General features: G+C 36.5%; 1 protein-coding gene across 3 annotated transcripts in view; it reads right to left on the bottom strand.

The window, feature by feature from the left end:
- Positions 1-19,543, bottom strand: part of PDSS2 (decaprenyl diphosphate synthase subunit 2) — a 177,090-nt gene that overhangs the window by 104,741 nt on the left and 52,806 nt on the right. For all 3 annotated transcript variants that reach the window (XM_036413655.2, XM_036413654.2, XM_036413652.2), the window contains exon 2: positions 14,763-14,897. In XM_036413655.2, the coding sequence (XP_036269548.1) occupies positions 14,763-14,897 (135 nt within the window). The remainder of the gene's footprint in view (positions 1-14,762; positions 14,898-19,543) is intronic.

The following is a 19,543-nucleotide window of genomic DNA, read 5'->3' as shown; positions in this document are numbered from 1 at the left end:
TAAATTGGTGATTCCCTGTCTGCATTCTTCACAGTAAATAAAGAATTCTTCACAGAAGTGAGTTATTTCCTCCTTTCCAAATTGTCTAAGGAAAGCCTTTATTCATCTCTAGATAAAGGTATATCTGTTGATAAAGATGTCAATTTTCTTTAGTTTGCTACTCGTGATTAAGATGTGATAGTAGCAGTTATCTCAGGGTCATCAGAAGCTGAGACTGTCAGTTACGTGTGTGTGTGTGTGTGTGTGTGTGTGTATATATATATATGCCTAAGTGACCATCTATATATATAAAAGCCTAATCAACCAAATGCCCGAATGACAGGTTTCTATGATGTGACCACCAGGGGGCAGACGCTCAATTAAGGAGTTGCTCCCTGGTGGTCAGTGCACTCCTACAGAGGGAGCCTTGTGCCAGATGCAGGGCTCATGGCTGGTGAGTGCTCTTGTGGCAACATGAGCCTCTCCTGATCAGGACTGACTGGATGCGAGCCCAGAGCAGGCGCAGCGGGGCCAAGATGAGCGGGAGTGGAAGGCAGGAATAGCAGGTGGCATTGGACTGCCGGTTTTGACTTAATCCCTGCAGGCCACGCTGAGGGGCCCCACCAGTGCAAGAATCCTAAAATTTGTGCACTGGGCCTCTAGTATCTAATAAAAAAATAGAAGGTCAAATGATCACTATTTCACACGTAAAGTGTGTTTGTTAGACAGACTCTTTTTTGCAGGAGGGAGAAGAGGGGTCCCTGGTGGTAAAGAGGCTGGAAGGTTATCATCACAAAGCCTGTACTAGCTAATTCCCTCCATTTTCCCCCTCTCTTTCAGAGGCAATCATTCCACAAGAGCAGTCATCCCCTTCAACAACACATCTAACAGGAGACCAGAAGAGGTCAGTAGAGAGCAGTTCCAGGCACCTTGTCGTACTCAGAGGGGCTGGGATCCTGCACATCTCAGGCCTCTACCCAAAAGGAAGAAGCCCAGAAAACAGAGTAAGTCTTTATACTCATTTTTTAAAACTTTAAAACAATCAGAGATGACTTTAAGGCTGGTGTAATGTTTACCTTAAAAAAGAAAAAGTTTATAGTAGGAAACAAAGAAATTCTCCAGGGTGTTTATAAAATACAAGTTTTTACAACAAAATTTCCCTGAAGAGGACAGTTATAATAATAATAATAATAATAATAATGCCTTGATATTGATATACAATCCTATTTTCTCTAATAATCCATTATTCCTCAGAAAACATGAATTACAGAAATAAATACTTCATATTTAAGCATACTCAATATCTGATCATTTCTATTTATGGAAAAAACACAGTATGCAAAAAATAAAAACTGATTGAGTATTAAAAAGCCCCCACCTTCTAAATTAATTATAAAAGAAATAGTAAAGTAGAAAAATTAAACATGTTTTAAATATTTAAACACAAAAAATTTCCCCTTTCAGCTTCAGGGAAGTATAAACTCAACAGAAAGCAATCCTTACCCTCACTCCCCCAACCCCAATCTCCAATATTACCAGCTCCCGTAGAGAGCTGAAAAATTAGAAGAAAAAAGGCTGTAGACTTTCAAATACCAGTTCCTGTGTTTTTACTTATTTCTCTTAGGAACTGCCTTCACTGAAGGGCCACCTATAACGTGCAGCACCTCCTTCACAGAGGAGCTACTTTCTCACCAAAGCGAAGGCCACGGCCTGGGCCATATATATTGAGTATGAACTTGCAGTAGTGTATCAGGCACAGAGAGTACGTAACCCCCAAAATACTATGTGGTACCTGACTTTAGGGGCTTTATGAATCTAAGAGGGGAACCCATAAAATTAGAAAATGCTAAGGAAAGACCTAATATTCAACAGATTACAGAGAGGTACAAATAACCTTGCCTACACCTCTAATGGTTCTTGAGGAAGATTAACTTGCAGCCAAAGAGCTAAAACAAAATTTGCATAAAGTACATTTAAAAATAACAAGTTGCCTGGTAAGCACTGGAGATGTGTCTAAAAGAAAAACAGGTTTTGCAAAATTAAAGCCATAAGTGGAATTAAACCCTAATAATTCAGTACTAGTCCATTTAGATTCCTTGACAATTCTGGTTTTCAGCTTGTTTTTGTTAAATTAAAATTACTCTAGCCTATTTACAAAGAGAGATAAAAAATAAATTCCTACTTTTTAAAGTTCTGAATTGAATGATATAAAATTAAACATAAAATGCATTGTAAGTGCAAAGTATCCTTCCATTATTGCCAGAAAATAACTAACAAAGGGGAGGTAAGTAATTTCACTGCCATATTTTCTCACTCTCCTTTACTGAGAACATGGCATAATAAGCTAAAGTATAAACATTTTTACATAGCCTGCTGCGAAGGAAAGTCTGCCAGCTTTCTACTGTATTGGACAGTGTTTAAGTGATTAAACTACAGCTTTGGAAATAAGGAGTGGAAACTTGTTTTGTGTCTCAGTTTGTTGTTTCTCTTTTGCACAGTCTCTAGAAATTCATTACATCAATATTTGCAATGAATTTGTAATTATAATAGAGTGATAGAAGTTCCATATTACTGCAGGCTGTAAATTACCCAGGGACAGTAGCAAATCTTATAGGTGCATAATTATCCAAGTTATTTCCTTGAAACAGTGTCTCCAATGAGTTTGAATTCCAACTCTGCCATTTGCCTACACATAAACTTAATCAAGTTATTAAATTCCTCTAAGTCTGTTTCCCAAGAGAAGTGATTTTTTTTTGTTAATCAATGTTGTAAGGATTAAAGGAGCTAATATATAAAGAGCACATGGAATAGTGTAACCAGACAATCAAGGGGTCTGGGCTGCCTGTCACTACTTCAGCCAATTAAGAGACAGGATGGAATCATAATATGAGCATTTATTCCAATAACACTGGCAATAGGGGAGAGCAGCAGGGCATCCACAAAAATCTCCTCTGCCTCCTACGATCATCATTGTAGTTGGTGCCTCGGCCGTGAGAAGGTTTCTTTTGGTTCGGACCCAGTGATGTTTCTGGAGCATAAACACGGTCAATCATTCTAAGGAACAAGGCCCCCTCGTGCTTTTGGCAGCAATATACCAGTATGAATAAACAGTCACCTCACATATCAGAAACCATGCAGCCAGCAGCTTAGTATGTCCATTATTATAAGGGAGAGTGAAATTATCAGAACAGTTTATACTGAAAGACAATAGCTCACCTAGTAGTAAAAGTCCGTCATTCACTACAGGTAACTATTGCAGTAACCTTTAGAGAAAACATCCTGCATCCTTCTCCCAAACATGGGTCCCAATATGTGACTTACTTTCCAAAATGAATGGAATAATTCTATATATTAGCAATAGGTGTCCCAACTCCTACCAGGCAGATGTAAAGGTTCACTCTACATGGGTTCCTCCATTGCCAGTTTCAGAGCAGTTGGAGTGGTAAGAAGCAAGTCTCAGGGTCTGTCCGTTTCTCCTCTGGTTGGCCCATCATCCTTGCTCTGCTCATGTCTGTCTAACTGCCTACCACATTTGCCCCTCAAGGATCTTGACTCTGAATTCTTTCAGACGAAAAGGGATTCAGGCTCTGTCTTCTTCTGTAACTGCTTCATGCTGAGGAGGGACAAAGTATTTTCAGGGCCAAGAGGTCCTTGCTCTCTGTCAGAGGGACGATGAGGCCTGGGCACAGAAGGAGGTGGCAATGGTGTCTAGAGTATAAGTATGGCTTATAACCTGGTGGAGTCAAATTGTGTTATAAAATTTTGTATTACTGGGGTAAAAGCTAGAGATATCCAGTGCAATTCATAGGTGAAAAATAAAGCTTTGAGTCTAATATCCATGATTTTATGTTACAGAATCTTCTGAAATACCCCCCCTCCCCTGCTAAAATTACTCTCATTTTTATTAAGGAGTCAACTTAAGACCAATTTATTTACTGTATTAAGTCTAATTTCAACTTGGCCTGAGCATTTGCATGTACACAAGAATAGCAATTGATCATATAGGTGTGTGTTTTTTTTTCTTTTTTAAATCTGCTTTGCTAGAATTTCATGTTTTTAATTAGCACCCTCACCCAGGGCAAAGAACCTGAGCCATTTAGTTGCCATCAGGTTTTTCTGCAATACTTATAGACTTAATTCCTCACATTCTTGAGGTTCTCAAAATGGGGTTCTTTCCTTGCCATCTCTCAGGAAAGCAACCTTCATTCCTTACTTGGAAATACTGCCATAAACCAAGTGACCAAGAGAGGTACTAGGCTATTTCTCCAAGGCACTCGCATTGACTTCAAAGTCATTTTTTTTAATTAAGTTATTATCTGTGTACATATTTTACCTTGCAGCCCCCGCCCCCCAATACATACTAACCCTCCCCAGAGTTTTGTGTCCATTGGTTGTACTTATATGCACATATACAAATCCTTCGGTTGATCTCTTATCTCCCCCAGATCTCCCTCCCCGCTGTAATTTGACAGTCTGCTTGTTGCTTAGATATAGAGACAGCAAAGTCATTTTTCATTCCTTAAAGCTTTCTGGTGGCATCCAGAGTCCAGGCATGTCTCTCTCATACATGACATTCCAATCAAAGTCTTGATTAACATAACCAAATTGGAAAGTGGTCTTTCTGAACTAATGCAAAGAAATGTATTGCCCTGACTCACTTATTAAGAATTGCCAAATTCTGGAGGAATGAAGTAGGGAGAAAAATAGACAATTACCAAACTGCTTTAATAGAAACAAGTTTTCTTATTTCTGAAAAACAAAAATTAAAAATCAATATTTTGCCGAAACCGGTTTGGCTCAGTGGATAGAGCATCGGCCTGTGGACTGAAAGGTCCCAGATTCGATTCCAGTCAAGGGTATGTACCTTGGTTTTGGGCACATCCCCAGTAGGGGTTTTGCAAGAGGCAGCTGATCAATGATTCTCTTTCATCGATGTTTCTAACTCTCTATCCCTCTCTCTTCCTCTCTGTAAAAAAAAAAAAAAAAATTATATTAAAAAATATTTTAAAAAATCAGCAATACTTTCAACAAAAACTATGTAATTATTTTCTGTTTATTCAATCTCATAATCAATTTTTGTATCTCCTGACTTTTGTATCCAGTTTTACTTACTTCTATAAATCTATAAACTCTATAGACTCCTGGAGATTTTTACATCTATTTTAATATATATTAATATATATATATATATATATATATATATATATATATATATATATATTTCTTTATTTGACAAAGCTTATTATTTCTTTATTTGACAAAGCTTCCCATGTTTCTTAAGCAAAAAATTTTCCTTCATGAAGAGAGAAAAGAAATCCTTGAGGCATTCCTAGGCCAACTGGACTGACCTAAAGCCAAATCTAGGTTAAGAAAAGTTTCTTAAAATTCAAACCCTGGAAAGGTTGTCAAGCTTATTTGACCAAAAGATTATATATCAACATTATTACTATGAAATAGTATTAGATTATTCATTCAAAGTGACAAAAGGGTATTAATTCTATATAACCATTTTAATAATTTATAGAACTTTTGCTTCTTGGGCAAAACCAGAAAAGACTTTTTTTCCCTTTTAGCTGACTAGGAAAGACTAAATAAATTCTACATTAGCTTACTTTAAATTCATTTATCTAATTAAATTTATTATTCAGATTACCTATAATTTCCTTTTAAGATTTCTCTTCACAATCCTTCCATGACTTCCACAAATCTTTCTACAACTTTCACAAACCTTCTTACCCATTCAGAAGTAACCAGCTTTATAACTCACTTTCTTTTTTCCTTCAAAATGCATCTACATGCCTCATGCTTTCTATTATATTACCAAAACTTTCCAATTGGTTAGACTTCTTAACTTTTAGAAACATTAATTTTTAGGTGATCACTAAAAAGTAGTTAGCATTCTTTAGATTGAAAAATACATTACACATGTGAGAGACATAATTCTAATAAAAACATCCACTAACAGTTTCAGGTGTGTTTCCTAGCTTTTCTGTAATAAAAGGTCAAGAGTAGGTAAACTCGGATTTATTAATATTTCAGTATTCATTATTTCAAAATACCTAGATATTGAATAATTTCTATTATATAAAACAGCAGGACTTCAAAGTTTTAAGTTACCAACGACTTCATTATTTTCTTTTCTCAAAAATCTATTTTATTGATTTTGTACAGAGAAGAAGGGAGAGAGATAGAGAGCTAGAAACATCGATGAGAGAGTCATCGATCAGCTGCCTCTTGCACATCCCTCACTGGGGATGTGCCCGCAACCAAGGTACATGCCCTTGACTGGAATCGAACCCGGGACCTTCAGTCCCCAAGCCGACGCTCTATTCATTGAGCCAAATCGGTCTCGGCTATTTTCTTTTCTTTACAAAGTAGGAGTGGCCGCTGCCCAAGGGCACTTCTGTAGCTCAGGCCCTTCTAGGAGAAAAACTTGGGGGGTAGTTTAGAAGGTTTATTTCCCATAATTTTCTTTCTGAGTAGACTGTAACAACATGAAATCTTGCATATAAGAAGAGATCTTATCCTATTTCAAAACAGAAACAAAAACAATCCCTAAAGTAAATAAATGAGTACTCCCAAAAGGAGGGACTAGGACATTAGCCTTAGAATCGTATTTTACACTAACCCAGAACAGCAAATGGCCTTTGGTTCTAAGTGGTGCAAAGTTCAAACAGCAGAGACAGAAGAGAGAATCTTAATCATAGAAAATGGTGACTCAATATGCCAGTAACGAGAGAGGAAGGATACCATGGTTAGGATAACCAATCTGAGAATCTGCTCTCTCTGCCTCTGTTACCACCATCACCCAGTTACACAGTCCAAGAGCGACAAGAAAAGTCCAAGGGCATAGTGAGGAATGAGTTCCGCAGGCAGTTAGCTACCTGTAGATGCCAGTTCTCTCCTAGCATCTTAAGTGAGTGGTATTAAGGACTATTGTCTTTAGTTAAACAAAGGACTGCCAGTGAACATGGGTGGATTAATAGCCCGATAGTGAATATGATTATAGTTCTAGAAATTGAGTTCCAGAAACAGTTTTAGAAACAAAACTGCATAAATAGTGTCAGAAAGCTGCTAGATGCATGAATTATTTTCTTACCTTATCACTTGAGATTAAAGACTACTTATTATTAATATTTAAATTTACTCAGTTCTCAACCCTGTGCCTTGCAGAGAGGAACTGGTTAGAATGTGCTATACTGGACCACTCATTACTCAAACCTAGCTGGATATGTGCTCTGATTTGAAATTCATTATTAGCCTTGATTTGAAATCCATTATTATTCCTGTTTTATACACGAGTAATCACATAGAGTGATTAAGCAGCTTGTGTAAAGTCAAATAACTAATCAGTTACAGATATGAGACAAAAACCCAGGTCTTTGGCCTTTAACCCATGTATCCATTACACAACCCTGTTTACCACTGGGAGTGCCCTGAGTTTGGGTTCAAAGGATCAGCATTAGGTCATGAGATTATTAAGCAAACTTTGCTATTAATCATTTTAACTAACTACAAGTCTGCTGCATAGAACTAACATTTTACTAAGATGAATGTCAAGGATTAAACTGTTTAAAATGCAGAATTAGACACTGGGCTTTGCCTTTGATTGTGGTTTCTTACTAGTCAACATGCAGGCCTTCTTTAAGAAAAAGATTTTTACTTCTTCACCATTAACAAAACAATTAATACAGCTTTTCTTTTCCTATGATGCAGTCAGGCAGGGTAATCTATAGCAAGATATTTAACATACAATAAACTCTCCACTGGGTGAATTGGTAGCCAAGCCCACCTACTTTTTGTGGTTAATTACACTTCACTTGTTTTGTGAGAGGCTGTTCTTATTTAATGTTTTTCCAGCAGCTCTGGGAAGTAATGACTTCTGATGTACAGTATGTTGAACATAAAGAACCTTCCCCTTTCTTGTTCAACATATAATTGCTGCATTTGTGCATACTGTGTAAGCTGAAAGTAGCAATAAAAAGTTAATGAAGAAAATAAGTACTAGTTGTAATGAGCTAGTAATACTGTTAGATTTGTATGTGGAGTCTATTTTTATTGTTGAAAGTGGAATACAATCAATAAGAATATGTAATCAAACTGCACATGCTTTCATCTCTTGAGATCTCTCTGAAAAGGAGCTAAGCTATCTTTACCTTCAAAAGCATACTCTAAATCCAATCTTCAGCATAATCGTTTTAAATAAGCACTCCCCATGTTTTAGGTTCTTGTAGTACAAAAAGATACATTTTTAAATAGACTTTTATTGTTTTCTAAGCATAAAACATAACTTTCTTTTAATTTTGAAGTTAATTTTAATTATGCAAAATAATGTGAATAGATTCTCTTCATTTAAAAACCTGAAATATTACAAATAAAGTTCTCTTTGACTATTCCCCTATACCTACCTCTCCCAAACCTCCCTCTTCCCCGTGTCCTTCAACCACTGTTATTATCAGATAGATGAGATTTATTCTACTTTGTTCTCACATTTACACATAATCATCATCATAAAAAAAACCTACACCCCCCAAAAAAAGTTTCTTTTAATGCTATATATTTCAATATTGATTATTTTACATTAATATAATTGAGTACTAAATAAATAATATGATCAACATGTTCCTACCAAAGCCCATATTTTAAGGTGTTTTTTGCTTTTGTAGATCCCCAGGGGAAATGCAATTTGTTAATTGTTTGGCACTTTTAAGTGCCAGAAAAATCCTAAGGTGTGAAGGAGAGAACTGATAGTCACAGCCTATTGTTAGTATAATTAGAAGTCATCAGAAGCTAATTAGTACCACATTAAAGTGATAAATTATGAACTACAATATCTGCAGCTGAGACCAGGACTAATTCCCTAAATTTAAAGAGTTAAATTTTAAGACCCCCAAACTTGCTTCATTCACAGCTTTTTATATTCTCCACTTCTATTCTTAAATTAAGATTTCATATAGGTCTCCAAATTCTACCACTTTTCTATAACATCATACCAAGCTTGACCAATTTTCCCTTAAAGGAGAATTAATGCTAAGATCAGTAAATTTTAAGTTTTTTTCTAGATTTAACTTACAGTTATGCTTATAATGCTTTTCCTGTGATTAGTTCTTGAATTTCAACACTTATCTTAGCATGTATATCATTAATTTAACCTTAATCTATTGAATAAATACAGAGTTGCAAAAGAATTAGCATAGTAACCAAGAAACTGATGGTACCAATTTTAACTAGGATGGTAAACTTAAGAGAGCTATCTGAAGACATCATTTTGCTTCACTCGTGCCTTCTTTATTTAAAAAAAAAATTTATAATTTACTCATGTTCATAAAATATTCGATCTTGTCAAAGAGGGCAAAAGATAAAAAGTTCAGATCAGCTCAGAGACTGTGAAGCCTTCATTCTAATGACAGGACTAGGCTATCTCAGTTTAGCAAAAAAACCTTTTTACCAGTTTTTAAGGAGTGTAAATTAGTAAAACATGTATATTGTTAAAAAGAATTCTTTATGTCTAAAGAAGACATAAAGTGAACAGTTAAAGTCTCTCATCCCATTCCCTCCCACCAGCTGCCTCTCCCCAGAGGTGACCACTGTAAAACAACTCTTTGTTTCTCATTTGAAACATTTTTCATGCATGTAAAATCCACTGCCCATCCCAAGGGGGTCAAACTATAATACATTTCTGTATCTTGCTTTTTTCACATGATTCTTTGAAATCTGAAAGATGAGACAGAGGGCTGAAAACCAGGACAAAGGCTTTATTAGAGGAGAAGGACCCTGAGCATACAGCCTTCTCGTACCAACATTAGAAATAAATATGTCACGGCACTTGTCTCTCAGCAGCTCATTTTCCTCCTTCTGGATATGGAGATGAGAGCAACCCAAACTCAGAAAAGCTAAAACCTGCCAGTAAAACTTCAAGCCACAGAATGGAAGCTGCAGATAATAAAGGTACATAAATAAAATCCTATATAATAAAATCCCAATATGCAAATTGACCGAACAGTGGAATGACTGGTCATTATAATATGCACTGACCACCAGGGGCAGATGCTCAACAGTAAGGAGAGAGGGATCCAGAACTTCAAGAGGTATTTCTGACTGCCAGCAGACAGACATCCCCCAAGGGTACTGGACTGTGAGAGGGCGCAGGCTGGGCTGAGGGACTCCTTCCTCCCAGTGCATGAATTTTGTGCACTGAGCCTCTAGTGCACATGTGTCAAACACAAGGCCCGCGGGCCAAATCCGTCCCGCCAGGCCTTGCAATGTGGCCCGCACCGCGCTGTCATCACTGCACTCCGCTGCGTTTCCATCACAATGACAGTTTATGACTGTTCAGTAAACCATTCGGCCCGCGATTTAGGCTGGATTTTAGATTTTGGCCCCTTCTCTGATTGAGTTCAACACCCCTACTCTAGTGTATTATAAGAAGGAATGGGCCTAGTGTGTTTGGCTCAGTGAATAGGATGTCAGCCAATGGACTGAAGGGTCCCAGGTTTGATTCTTATCAAGGACACATGCCCAGGTTGCAGGCTCGATCCCCAGTAGGGGGCGTGCAGGAGGCGGCTGATCAATGATTCTCTTTCATCATTGATATTTCTACCTCTCTCTCCTCTCTGAAATCAATAAAGTATATTAAAACACACAGACACACCTTTAAAAAACAACAACAAAACTTGGGATTTAAAAAAACGTACTAATTATTCTGCAATGTTTTTTGTTATGTTAGGTTATTTATTATGCTTTTTTGTGTAACATTCCACTAACACTTTTCTTTCTTTAAATGTCATATTGATATTGCTTTACATAATAACAAAGTTAAAAAATTAGGAAAGTCCCATAAAGAGTGCCTTAGAGTCTGATTACAGCTCACACCCTTCAGTCTGTGGACCAATGCTCTATCCACTGAGCCAAATCAGCCAGGGTTGCAAAGGACATAATAAGGTACAGACAGTCACAGGAAGACATGGTCCAGGTACACTACTTTAAAAGGCACATACTATACATGTGTGATTCAAATGTTTATTTTGATCTATAACACTACAGCAACAGAAGGGTCAATCATCTAAAGATTTAAATGAATACTATGTCCAAGGCACTGGCGAGATACACAGTTGTACAAAGCTGGCAGATATAGCCTAGCTGGGTACTGAGAAGGAAAACAAAACGTGCTTGGCAAACATGTTTCAATCTCTTCTACCACAGTTAACAAGAGGTTTTGGGAAATTTCAGGCAATGAAGGTAAGGTGAAAATATGTGGTCTATTAATAACTGCTAGTCAGATGAGAAAAAAACTGAATAAATTATTGCTAAAACTACTGAGAAAGGTGAACCATTAGTTAAAAAAACTCATAAAAATTTTTAAACTTAATAATCATGTTGTACTAGAGAAGTCTATACTTTGAAATGTTATGTTTTATATATTGTAATGATCTATTTTTGTATACAAGAGTATCCTATTGTTAATAGAACAGGAAGTTATACACTTATTTTCTCAGGAGTGGCTAGAGATACTTTTACATTAAATTTAGTAGTTTTTTCGACTGATTACCTTTGTAACCAATATGTATGTATGTACAGTATGTATGTATGTATGTATGTATGTATGTATATACTGTTGACACTATTACAGATGTCCTCCATTTCCACCCCCTTTTCCCACTCCCACCCAAGTCCCCTCACCCCCGCCTTCTCCAATTGTTGTCTGTGTCCATGGGCTATGCGTATGTGTTCTTTGGCTAATTTCTACACCTTCTTTCATCCAGTGCCCCCCATGTAAACTCAGGATTAGTAGAATAAATGTAAACCGAACTGTCTTCTTGGCAAATGGCTACGGTAGATGCTTATAGTGCACTTTTATAAATGTGGCTCTTACCTGTTTTTCAAAATGTAGTTATTACATTTTAACCTACATTCTGCCTCTCTTGGCCATTTGATAAATTCACTATATAGATCCACAAGTTATATCCATCAGTTATGTCCTTAGGCTAAAAATAAAGGTCACCTAACTTACTTTGGTCCCTTAGGTAATTTACTCAGGTCCCACTATCTGACATCGAAGTCAAGTTTATGGGAGAAAAACACCAACAATGCAAACCCCAGTAGTTGGGAGGTGAATTTAAAAAGCTCCCAAGTCAGTACTTTCCTCAAATGTTAAATAATTCACTGTGGCATTATAGATACAAGCCTCCAGCAAAAGTTACACTTGAACAATTAAGAAAAGCAGGAGCAAAACAAATGAATTCAGGGATGGAGAAACAAATTAATGGTTTCTCATAGTACTATGCCAAATTACATTTTCACATTAACAAGTGTATAAACCACCCAAGCATCACCAATGACATGCTGGATCAAGCTTAATTACAGAAAATAGCCCAGAACCAGGATTATCCCCTAAATGTAATTGTGGATTCTATATACTAGGGTATGAAATTCATTTATATTATTTGGAAAATTTTTATATTCATAATGCAAAGTTGTTTTGTTTTTTTTTTTTTACAACTGCTTGTGTTACAATGAGCATCTACCAAATGCTTATGTTCCTGTGAAGGCTCAGAAGGTGATGTAGGTGTTTCTCAGAGACTAGGTAAGAAATTTGAAACACATGTTCCCATTACAGTGCACTGTGTGCATATAAATAAGAGCACCTGCATAGTAGAAAAGGTAACATACTTTAGAGTAAAACCAGGATTTAATTCCCAACTCTATCACTTACTACTTAAAGGATTTTAGACAAGTCTTAATCTCAGTATTAGCTTCTTTTTCTGTAAAATGAGGATGATTCACTTATGTAACAAATATATACTGAACACCTATTATGTGTTAAATAGTACTTTACATTGGTTATTTTAGAATCAGAATAACAAAACTTGGCTGGTGTTCATTAGAGGTATGTATGATTACCCAATTGCAAGAGCAGACTATTAATAAAATGGGGTCAAAATCACAGACTAAAATCCAAAGGAATTCCCAACAGGAGCTAGACATACATGGGCTATACAAGGTGATGTGAAGTCTGTTTGCTTTCCAGGGATTAATTATCAGGTTATTGGTATTCATTATGGATCCTTGTGTTTTCTCCAGTTATTTCAACTAAACTCAGTCAAGAGTTTTCTACACAATTTGTAAGGTAAAGTATTGACCTCTAATTCAAAAATTTGGGGGAGGGATGTAGATTTATTAAAGATTTGCCAAGTTGCTTTCAATTCAGGCATTTTCAAAGAAATACTTATAAGAAGACCTTTTTGGTATAATAATTTAATGGCCTAGTCTAATCTACAAGTGAAATAAATTATTTGAATCAGACGAGAAAATCAGAATGGAATAACAAAAAACACACATGAGGTTTAAAAGGAAACCGTAGATAGAGACTCAACTTTCCTCAAATGAAATTGCACCACCCTAAAAAAGTAACATGGTAACTCTTACCTATAAAATTATTGTAAGGGCAAATGGGATAACTGTTGCTCTGGCTGATTTTGCTCAATGATTAGAATGTCGGCCCTAAGGCTGAAAGGTCATGGGTTTGATTTCCAGTCAAAGGCACATACCTTGGTTGCAGGCTGAATCTCCCCTCTACCCTCACCCCTCCACCTTAAGAAGAATAAATGAAAAAAAATATATCCTCAGATGAGGATTTAAAAAAAGGATAACTGTCATAAAAATTATTAGTAACCTACAAAGCACTAAAATATATAAATTATTTCAGAGTGAGTAGAAACTAAAAATGATCCCAAGGTATCTCTTTTAGTGAAGATACCTATATGCATAAATGGTAAAAGATCTGCAAAAATTATCCTGGCTGAGGAGAGGCCATTTGTAGCTATAACAGTAATAAATTTTGCTTGCTTGTTAATGATGAAGGATCACTGTACTTCATAGCTAGCAAGCAACAGTCATTTCTAAATATTATAGAAGAATAAAATATTTATGGATAAGATCACTAGAAATAAAAAAAAAAAACCCTAAGATGTGGATTGATTTTTAAATTAAGTCAATAAGATATATCAGCCATAAGTCAAACTTTCTAGACATGCTTCTTTTTGGGAGAAAAATTTCCTTGTTTTTAGAGTAGTTTTAATTTCACATGCCCAAGTACACCTGCAGATTGTTACTTCTATAGAGAGAGGTTTTTAACACACTGCCAAGCACTCCACTAAAATTAAGTAAAGTTATTGCTAATATCTTACTAAAAATATGCAATATTTTTAACAAAAAAATAAAGTTTATTTTATATGCAACAAATGTGACTAATACATGCTAATAATTAATTTTAATCCAAATGTGTGAGATATAAAAATATAATTTCAATAACTTCAGTAAAAATCTCTTCACCATAAAAATAAGCAAAATAAAATAAATGATATAGCACTGAAGTAGACTACTTCTGCTAAAACAGTACTTGCATCAATATTTTACAACTACATATCAGTTTAAGTAGGTTGAAAAAGTAAAAAATCCTAGACTAAGGGATAAAGTGGTCTCTACAGAAACATAATGATACCATGGTGGGGGAAGATGGGTAATCATGAACAGAAAATTTTAAATGTTCAGAGTAGTAATGCAGGTATTTGATACATATGTGTGGGTAAATTTATCAGAGTTATGCATGGCGCAGCCAAGACTATCAGATCTGTTAACAATAAAAATACATAATTTAAATGTTACAAATATTTTAATTTATCTTTGAATCAGAATGACACAGAACTAAATAGCCATTTCTACTACCATTGTTCAGTAAAAGAAAACATAATTTAGAGAGCAATGTCAAAAGACTAATTTCTTACCATGAATAGATCCCACTGACCATGTCATAGTTCTGACATGAAGCATTCACACTGCTGGGTCCAGCTGCTTTAGAAATAAGTAGCACCACCAAGCCCCTCAACTGGAGGTTATTCCGGCTATCTTGTACAAGTCCCCTGCAACAAATAAATAAAAGAATAAGATTAATATCCTATCTAATAAAGAGGGATGCCGGGAACTGAAACCTAACATTGTCACTGGTAATAAAATGTAAAAAGAGCTAGCCAACCTTGATGGCTCTGAATGGTCGGAGCTAGGTAGTAACTCATCGTCTAGTTGAGATAGTGGTGGTTGAGGAAACTTTAATTTGTTAATCATATGTAAATGTAAATTCTTGTTGATTTTCTGTTGTTGGAACTTCCCGCCTAAGAGATGTCTTTGTCTCAGAATCTCAATAAAAGGAATGGTAAAAGGCCAGAGCAGGGGTTAGTCTTCCCACTAGAGGTGGACTTCCTGCCTGGCCCCAATTCTCCCAAATTAACTCTTTTCCAGTCTCTCTCTTCATTTTAGTGTGCGGCCTTCTCCAGAAACCGGACCCTGAACCACGTGGGTCGTGTTAAGGAATCCCACAGAGGGAATATGCTAATTGATCCTCATGCCATTGCAAAGATGATGGCGCCCACAACCAATAAGGAGGGAGTATGCTAATTGACTGCCCCACCCTCAAAGGCGGCGGCATCCACAGCCAATAAGGAGGAAATATGCTAATTGACTGCCACACTCTTGGATGCCAGCGGCCCAGGGTCCCCATAACCAGGGCCGAGGCTTACATAACCAGGGCCGACTGAGGATTGCACTGCCAGCAGTGGCAGCAGCAGAGGTGTGATGCGGCATCGCCTTCCCGATTGCTGGGTTGTCTCCCACCCTGAGGGCTCCTGGACTGTAAGAGGGGGCAGGCCTGGCTGAGGTACACCCCCTCCAGTGCATGAATTTTCATGCAAGAGGTCTCTAGTATTTTCATAAGATCAGTCAGATCATATTAGCAAATTGCTGCAAATATGCTCATAATTCCAAAATTAGACAATGGGACCTGTTGAAAATAAGATTGAGCCCAGCCAGTGTTGCTCAGTGGTTGAGCATCAACCTATGAACCAGGAGGTCATGGTTCAATTACTGGTCAGGGCACATGCCTGGATTGCAAGCTTGGTCTCCAGTAGGGGTTATACAGGAGGCAGCCAATCAATGATTCATTCTCATCACTGATGCTTCTATCTCTTTCTCCCTCTCCCTTCCACTCTGAAATCAATAAAAATATATTTAAAAAAAGAAAAAGGATTGGGGGAAGAAAGAATGAATAGAAGGAAACCATGAATTCAGCAAACAACTGGAAAAACCATAGCTGGTTTTAAAAGTGACAATCTGAAACAGTGGGGATTGATGATCTGGCTTTCTCCTCTTTCTGGGTTTTCCCACTGTCTATATCCAACCTTTCAATATTAACCATTTGCTCTGATAACAAGAGGAACTCACAGTTTTAAACTGTTTGTGGCAGTTGATAGCAATTGAAATAATTACAAAATTTATGTCTTAGATAAAGAGATATTTATTTGATGGTGGTGGTTGATGCACTTATTTTAGAAGTAAAATGGAAAAGAATGCCATGAGCAAGTATCTTGTCATTTCCTATTATTTATGAAAAATATTATCACTCTAGACAACAATGAAGCTTTGACTTAGAATGTCTTTTTTTGTTTTTGTTTTTGTTATGAGAATTGAACTTCTATAGTTTTTACTATAACTAAGGCTAGGAATACTTTCCTGAATACACTTTGTCATTTGTTTTTAAATATTGCAAATGGTTGTCATACAAATACTAAATGGCATCATTAAAAAAAAAAAAAAAGAAAACTTCTGGGGGAGATAATAGATCAACCGAAGGACTTGTGTACATGCATATAAGTACAACCAATGGGCATAAAACTCTGGGGAGGGAGGGTATGTATGAGAAGGAGGGAGGGGGGCAAAAAAAAAAATCAATAAAATATATTAAAAAAGAAAAGAAAAAGAAAACTATGGGTAATATATTGTAATAAATTAATATTTAGAATAATGCTCATGACAATAATCAAATAGATTATAGTATATATAAATAATACACAAATATAATTCTTGATTGTGGTAAAAAAAACATTAAATATTTTTATTATAATACTTCAATGAATTATTAAAACTTCCATGGTGAATTCTGAACAAAGAATCAATTGAAATTAATTAAGCCAAAATTAATGAGTTAGTCTATTACTTAAAAAAAAACACACACAACACTTTGCTCCTCATGCCTCTACACAGGAATTTTAAAAAGGGCCCCTTCTTGCCCTTTCATTACTTTCAAAATAACAGCGATCTTCAGGCTCTTTGCAAAGTAAAAGCTGTAGCTGTTTTTCTACTTATGCCTTCTCCTCAATCTAGTAAGTAATCTTCAGCAAGTTAGAAGGATTAATCATTTAAAAAAATAAGTTCTAGTCTGGCCAGTGTGGCTCAATGGTTGAGCGTCTACCCATGAAACAGGAAATCACGGTTCAATTCCCTGTTCCATTCCCAATCAGGGCACATGCCAGGACTGTGAGCTTGATTCCCAGAATGGGGTGTGCAGGAGGCAGCCAATCAATGATTCTCTCTCATCATTGATGTTGCTCTCTCTCTCTCCCTCTCCCTTTCTCTCTCTTAAATGAATAAAAACATATTTAAAAAATAAAAGTTCTAATTTCCTAGGAAAGAAAGTTAATTAAGTGATTAAGATATAATACAATAGAAATAATCATCAGAAATGTAAAATCCTGTTAAAATTTGCTTAAATCCTATAGACCTGAACCACAGGGAGGCTAGGACACATCTTATTTTAGAAAAAGAAAAGTGAATGGGAGCCCTTTCAAACTACAAATTTTTCGCTTTAAACTATACATTTTAACTTATATTACTTATCCTTATTTACTTATTACTGAAGGTTAATCTTTATTCTTCCATTTCTCTGTAATATTAAAGAGAAGGGAAAAGAGGAAGGTGAGGCTGTGTGTGTGTGTGTGTGTGTGTGTGTGTGTGTGTGTGTGTGTATTTGTATTTTGGGGATTAAGCCTGGTTAGGGATAAAGAATATGATACAATAAGAACTCTCTCTATATATATATCAGAACTGATTTAAGCATTTTACTGTATATTAACCAAAACTAACTTACAACACCCTAAGGGAAGCTACCGTGTTTATCATGACTTTACAGATGAGGAAAATGAGGGAAACAGGTGGTAGAGCCTAGATGGAGCCAGGATTTGAACCCATATCAATTGCTCTTGGCTCTATAGTGATTCTCCATCTGCTTCACCTCACGAACAAAACTTGTTGCTAAGTCAAATAAGAACAGTGCTACTTTAGAATCAGGTTTTAAAAATCCCGCTTACCAGTATTCAGTAGTTGTGTGACTCAGGTATTGATCTTTTCTATAAAATGAGGTTAATTATGTATACTTTCCATAGTCATGTATGGAAGAGACAACATGAGTAATGTATAGAACACTATGGAAGAACATGGTAGGTGATCGAGTGATCACAAAATTACATTCTCTTTCCTTATTACTGTTTTGCAATCTATTTTTTCTCAACTCCTATTTTCTCTTTCTTCTACTCTGTTTCTCCTTCTGTCTCTCAGAGTCCTCTCCACTGTGCTAACATATCAATATAACTCTCTATAAATACTGTTTCATTTTCTACCTCCCAGAACAATAAAAGTTAAGCAATTCTTCCTATCCTCATTCCAAACATCACATATCATTAAAACAGCGGCCACTTTCAGATGCATTACTGAAAAGGCCAGGAAAAGAAAGTGGAGAACTGGTTAACAGAAATAAGAGAGCAGTCAGAAAAGCATGCCTTCTAACCACTGATTTTCATGTAAGATAGCAGGTAACAAGCGGGAGAACAGATTAACAGTGTGAGTAAATTAATAATTGTTTTCAAAACACCTTTAATTTCACTTCATTAACACCCTTAAAAAAACACACACAGAACCAAAAGGTTAAGAAAATTTGCTCCTGAGCATACCCTGCTTCCCAACCCCTACCACAATGCTCTAAATCTACAGAGGTACGATGTTTCCTGCAGTCCAGGTCACACTTCACCTGGAACACTATGATTTATTCTCAGTGCCTCTTTCAGGAGGGATGGTAACAAGCCAGAGCATATCCAGAAGATGATAAAATCATGCATGGCTGAAAAAAAATAAACAATGGATGCTAGCTAGGGGTGCCTCTCTCGGTATATGTAGAATTCAGACCGAGCCTTAAAAGATGGCCAGATTTAAGCAGAGAATGAAAGTACATAGGAGTGAGAAGGGGTTATTGGAATGGAAAGAAAGGTATCTTAGGAGAAATAAATAGGTTGTGCAGTGATAAGAAGGTGGAAAAATGGGAAGCAGGTTCAGGAGCTGCGGAGCTACCCATTTGGGAAGCCCAGAAAAAGACAGCGTAAAGAGTGAAGGCAGGTTTAGAGTTGGGACTTCATTCTGCGGGCAATCTGAAGGCATGGATGGTTTGTCAGCAAAGGAGTAGCGCGATGAGAGCTAACAAATAAAACAGTTACTCCGACTATGGTGTGTGGAGTGCAGTGAAAAGGAGAAAAAAGATTAGTTAGGAGTAGCTTCATCCAACAGTCCTGGTGAGAGATAATGAGGGCCTCAATTAGGGTAGTGGCAGCAGGGAGGGAAGAGAAAAGCTGCATAAAGGCAACAGAATGGAGGAGGAATAGGATAGTCTGGTCAATTGACTGTATGTGGG

The sequence above is a fragment of the Pipistrellus kuhlii genome, unplaced genomic scaffold (genome assembly GCF_014108245.1).
Source record: "Pipistrellus kuhlii isolate mPipKuh1 unplaced genomic scaffold, mPipKuh1.p scaffold_m20_p_5, whole genome shotgun sequence".
Taxonomy (NCBI): Eukaryota; Metazoa; Chordata; class Mammalia; order Chiroptera; family Vespertilionidae; genus Pipistrellus; species Pipistrellus kuhlii.
This window is presented reverse-complemented; position numbering and strand designations above follow the sequence as displayed.